The sequence below is a fragment of the Lactuca sativa genome, chromosome 8 (genome assembly GCF_002870075.4).
Source record: "Lactuca sativa cultivar Salinas chromosome 8, Lsat_Salinas_v11, whole genome shotgun sequence".
In the NCBI taxonomy this organism is placed as follows: domain Eukaryota; kingdom Viridiplantae; phylum Streptophyta; class Magnoliopsida; order Asterales; family Asteraceae; genus Lactuca; species Lactuca sativa.
In genome coordinates this window covers 116,593,756-116,598,259 of record NC_056630.2, presented here as the reverse complement: position 1 = coordinate 116,598,259, position 4,504 = coordinate 116,593,756, and the positions used below count along the sequence as shown (strand labels likewise).

The 4,504-nt window shown below is 35.8% G+C and overlaps 3 protein-coding genes across 3 annotated transcripts; 2 read left to right on the top strand and 1 right to left on the bottom strand.

Moving 5' to 3' along the window:
• Nucleotides 1-726: 726 nt before the first annotated feature.
• LOC111909473 (chitinase 2-like) lies at nt 727-1,851 on the top strand. Its single transcript, XM_023905299.2, has one exon. It carries the CDS (start codon nt 727-729, stop codon nt 1,648-1,650), a length of 924 nt encoding a protein of 307 aa, XP_023761067.1. The 3' UTR covers nt 1,651-1,851.
• Nucleotides 1,852-2,540: 689 nt separating this feature from the next.
• LOC111909472 (chitinase 2) lies at nt 2,541-3,542 on the top strand. Its single transcript, XM_023905298.2, has one exon. The coding sequence runs from the start codon at nt 2,610-2,612 to the stop codon at nt 3,540-3,542; it is 933 nt and encodes a 310-aa protein (XP_023761066.2). The 5' UTR covers nt 2,541-2,609.
• A 183-nt stretch (nt 3,543-3,725) lies between these two features.
• LOC111909475 (histone H4) lies at nt 3,726-4,504 on the bottom strand. The gene is made up of 2 exons (XM_023905302.3): nt 4,361-4,504; nt 3,726-4,199 (listed from the first exon to the last, which is right to left on the bottom strand). Exon 2 carries the CDS (start codon nt 4,178-4,180, stop codon nt 3,869-3,871), a length of 312 nt encoding a protein of 103 aa, XP_023761070.1. The 5' UTR covers nt 4,181-4,199; nt 4,361-4,504; the 3' UTR covers nt 3,726-3,868.

Sequence of the window (4,504 nt, the reverse complement as noted above, 5' to 3'; positions counted from 1 at the left end):
TATAACAATTCTAAAGAAAAACTGGACCATCAAATTTGCTTCTATCGCCCCCTATGAACTATGAAGACGAAGGACCAGTTCAAAAAAATTACTTGGCTTTATGGAAGAAATATGGACATGTTATTGATTATGTGAATTTCCAGTTTTATGAGTACGTATTGTAATAAACTGGATCACAACATCATGACTTCTTCAGGTTTAAAAACATCATGTATTTCTACTAAACGATTCTACTCGTACTCCAATTAATTATATAGGATCCGATAAAAAAATAATGGAAACTGACGATCAAGATAAATTCATCAATCTCTAGGTTTATAAATAATAAATAATATCATGAAGCAACAAAAGACAAGCAAAGACAATAATTGTAAAGGTCATGTTATGACAAAATTAAAACTTGGTGTTTGTGGCAATGTGGCGTTGACTACATGGTTTTTGTACTTTTAGGCGGAAGCTCAAACATGAATAAAACAAAAAAGCTTTCATTAACAAATAAATAGAAATTACATGGGATTTGGAATAGATTTTTAACCTACTGTATTATTCAAGACAGAAAATATACAATTAATTAACATATAATATAACAACAGTAGAAGCACACTTACGCCACGTTAATTAACATTAATTACTGAAAGAAAGCTCCTCTATATAACTGTTGGCTTCCTATTTCTGTTCAACAACCTTGAAGCTTCAACATAATCTGGTCTTTGAAGTTTGATCATTATGGGCTTCTCCAAACTTTTCGTTGCTCTTCTAATGCTACAAGTGCTTTTAGCGGTGGCATCATCAACACAAGAAAATATTAATGCACCAAAATCAGACCTATTCCGTGAATATATCGGAGCAGAATTCAACGGTGTGAAATTTACAGACTTACCCATCAACCCGAATGTGGAATTCCATTATCTACTTGCATTTGCAATTGATTATACGACTTCATCTTCTTCATCCCCCACGGATGGTAAATTCAATGTGTTCTGGGATACAGATAATCTCAGCCCTTCTCAAGTCTCTTCAATCAAGAGTCAGCATAGCAATGTCAAAGTAGGTTTGAGCTTAGGAGGAGACAGTGTGGGAGGAGGAAGCTGTTACTTCAGCCCTTCATCGGTGGATTCATGGGTTTCAAATGCTGTTTCTTCCCTCACTAAGATCATCCAAGAGTATAACTTGGATGGGATTGATATCGACTACGAGCATTTTCATGCAGATCCTGATACCTTTGCTGAGTGCATCGGGAAGCTCATAACAACCCTCAAGAACAATGGAGTCATCTCTTTTGCATCTATAGCTCCATTTGATGATGATGAAGTTCAAAGCCACTACTTGGCTCTTTGGAAGAACTATGCTCACGTCATAGACTATGTCAATTTCCAGTTTTATGCATACGACCAGGGGACCACCATCTCACAGTTTATCAAGTACTTTCAGACACAAAGCTCAAACTATAAAGGTGGTAATATCTTGGCTAGTATGTCCACCGATGGAAGTGGAGGTTTATCACCAGAGAATGGCTTCTTCACTGCTTGTAATCGGCTAAAAAGTCAAGGGAAGCTTGGTGGGATCTTTGTATGGTCTGCAGATGATTCCAAGGCTTCAGGTTTTCTCTATGAGAAGCAATCACAAGCTTTGCTAGCAGCCCCTCGTTAGTATGTATGTATATATATTTTGTTGTGTTTCTATGTGGTTGTAAAAGCGTAGATGTATGTACGATATGATTATCTAATAGTGAAATTATACCAATTCATCTTCTCCATCACCAACAAATGGTGAATTCAACGTGTTCTGGGATACTCATAATTTCAGGCCTTCTGGAGTCGATTTAATCAAGAGTCGGCATTCTAATGTCAGAGTAGCTTTAAGCTTAGGTGGGGAGCTGTAACTTTAAAAATCAATAAACTTTGGGAAAATATAAAAATCACTTTTCTGGTTTACATACAACTTGGAAAACATAAAATTTTCATTATCTTGGAAATTTTTCGAAAAATGAATCAACAAAACACATTTTCAAAATTTTCATTTTCGTTTGAAAATTTTCCACAGTCAAACTCACCCTTAGTGTTTTATTGAAAAACTATGTTTGGCATTTAGTAGTGTTGTTATTGGGTGTACCAGGTTATCAATGTTTTTTTAAGAAAAAACATTAAAATGATATATGATTAACTGTAAAAATAATAATAATAATTTTTAGGTAAAAGGTTAAAAACATAGTAATTTTTCTGGAATTTGTCATTTATTTGTTGTTAGTGTGCTGGTGAATCCAAAGCCTTTGTTTTCAGATATGAACAAGAATCTCAACTAGTGTGAATAAATATCACAACACTAGTGCCTCATACAATATTTAAGAGTTAAAGTAACAATCATCAAACAAGAAAAGACAAGTGAACACATTGGCACCTTCTGTATTCTTTTCTTGAGCAGATAGATATGACAAAATAACTTCGTTTTTTAGACAATGTGGAATCTTAAAAATGGTTTTTTCTTGTTTAAGACTGCAGCTGAGAACATTATTAAAACCAAAAAAAAAAACTCCTTCATTAACATCTAAACAGAACTTACAAGGGATACCCATTTGCCAGAAAGCTCTTCAAATCTGTTATTTGATAAAAATGGGCTTCTCTGAGCTTTTCATTCTTCTTTTCACTCTACACTCTCTTTTAGCAATGGCATCAAGACAACCTACTGCACCAAAATCATACCTGTTTAGTGAATATATAGGAGCAGAAGATAACAATGTAAAATTTTCAGATGTACCCATCAACCCAAATGTGGAGTTCCATTACATACTTGCATTTGCAATTGATTATACAAATTCATCTTCTCCCTCACCAACAAATGGTGAATTCAAAATCTTCTGGGATACTCATAATCTCAGCCCTTCACAAGTCTCTTCAATCAAGACTCAGCATACAAATGTCAAAGTAGCATTAAGCCTAGGAGGGGACACTGTGAGAGGAAAAACTTGTAATTTTACAGTTTCATCAGTGGATTCATGGGTTTCTAATGCTGTATCTTCACTCACTAAGATCATCCAAGAGTATAATTTGGATGGGATTGACATAGACTATGAGCACTTCGTTTCAGATCAAGTTACATTTGTTGAATGCATTGGGAAGCTTATAACAGCTCTCAAGAACAATGGAGTCATTACATTTGCATCTATAGCTCCATTTGATGATGATGATGAAGTTAAAAGAAACTACATGGCTCTTTGGAAGAGTTATGCCCATGTCATAGACTATGTCAATTTCCAGTTTTATGCATATGACAAGGGGACAACTGTTTCTCAGTTTATGAGATACTTTCAGACACAAAGAGATAATTATGGAGGTGGAAATATCTTGGCTAGCATCACAACCGAAGGAAGTGGAGGTTTATCACCAAAAAATGGGTTCTTTACAGCTTGTAATATGCTTAAAAGTCAAGGGAAACTTGGTGGGGTCTTTGTATGGTCTGCAGATAATTCAAAAGCTTCAGGTTTTAAATATGAAAAGCAATCACAGGCTTTACTAGCAACACGCCACAAGAATTTTAGTGTGTGATCCTTCAGCTTACAGTTACATATATGAAATTATTATTTAAATGTAATGGTTATAAAAGTGTATTATGTGGATGTACCATTATCAAAGTTATTTGATTCAGATGGAGAAGATGAAGTTGCAAAAGTCCACCGAATGCAATTCTAAATTTGCCCAAAAAACATTTTGATTTTGGAAACATCGAGATAAGTAATCAGTCAAGTGCTTCTATTTTTTGGTAAAATGATTCGAGTCTTACACAGAGTACTAACAACATTTGATTTGAACAAGCAGTAGAAATCACTAACCTAACACCAATACCCACAGACTATATTCGGACATTGAAAACCCTAACCACCGAATCCATACAGAGTTCGGCCTTGTCTCTTGAGCGCGTACACTACATCCATGGCAGTGACAGTTTTCCGGCGTGCGTGCTCTGTGTAGGTAACAGCATCTCTGATGACATTTTCTAGAAAGATCTTAAGAACTCCGCGAGTTTCCTCGTAGATCAAACCGCTGATACGTTTCACACCTCCTCTTCTCGCCAGACGTCGTATCGCCGGTTTTGTGATTCCCTGGATGTTGTCTCGCAGAACCTTACGATGACGCTTCGCACCTCCCTTTCCCAAACCCTTTCCTCCCTTTCCACGTCCTGACATCTTCAAATTACTCCGAAATCTGTGACATTTCGCGATCAAATAAAATTAAGAACTTCACAAACCGAAGCGAATGAATGTTGGAGGAACGGAAACTAATCTAACAATGTAATTAAGTTTTAATAGAATTAAAACGAAAAAATGGATAAGGATTCATCAAAAGTTGTTAATTAAGATCTGTACCTGAAACTTTGTTGATTCGAAGAAATGCAAATGGAAGTGGTGATGTCGCCAATTGGGGGGTTTTGTATATATAGTGTGCGAGTTGAGGAGTTGGATCCTGGATGTGCTTCTTACAAGCATTTCTAACCGTTGATGAATAGTAAT

Excerpts from the sequence above, each read along its gene's own strand:
- LOC111909473 (XM_023905299.2), top strand. The coding sequence starts at position 727 with ATGGGCTTCTCCAAACTTTTCGTTGCTCTTCTAATGCTACAAGTGCTT.
- LOC111909472 (XM_023905298.2), top strand. The coding sequence starts at position 2,610 with ATGGGCTTCTCTGAGCTTTTCATTCTTCTTTTCACTCTACACTCTCTT.
- LOC111909475 (XM_023905302.3), bottom strand. The coding sequence starts at position 4,180 with ATGTCAGGACGTGGAAAGGGAGGAAAGGGTTTGGGAAAGGGAGGTGCG.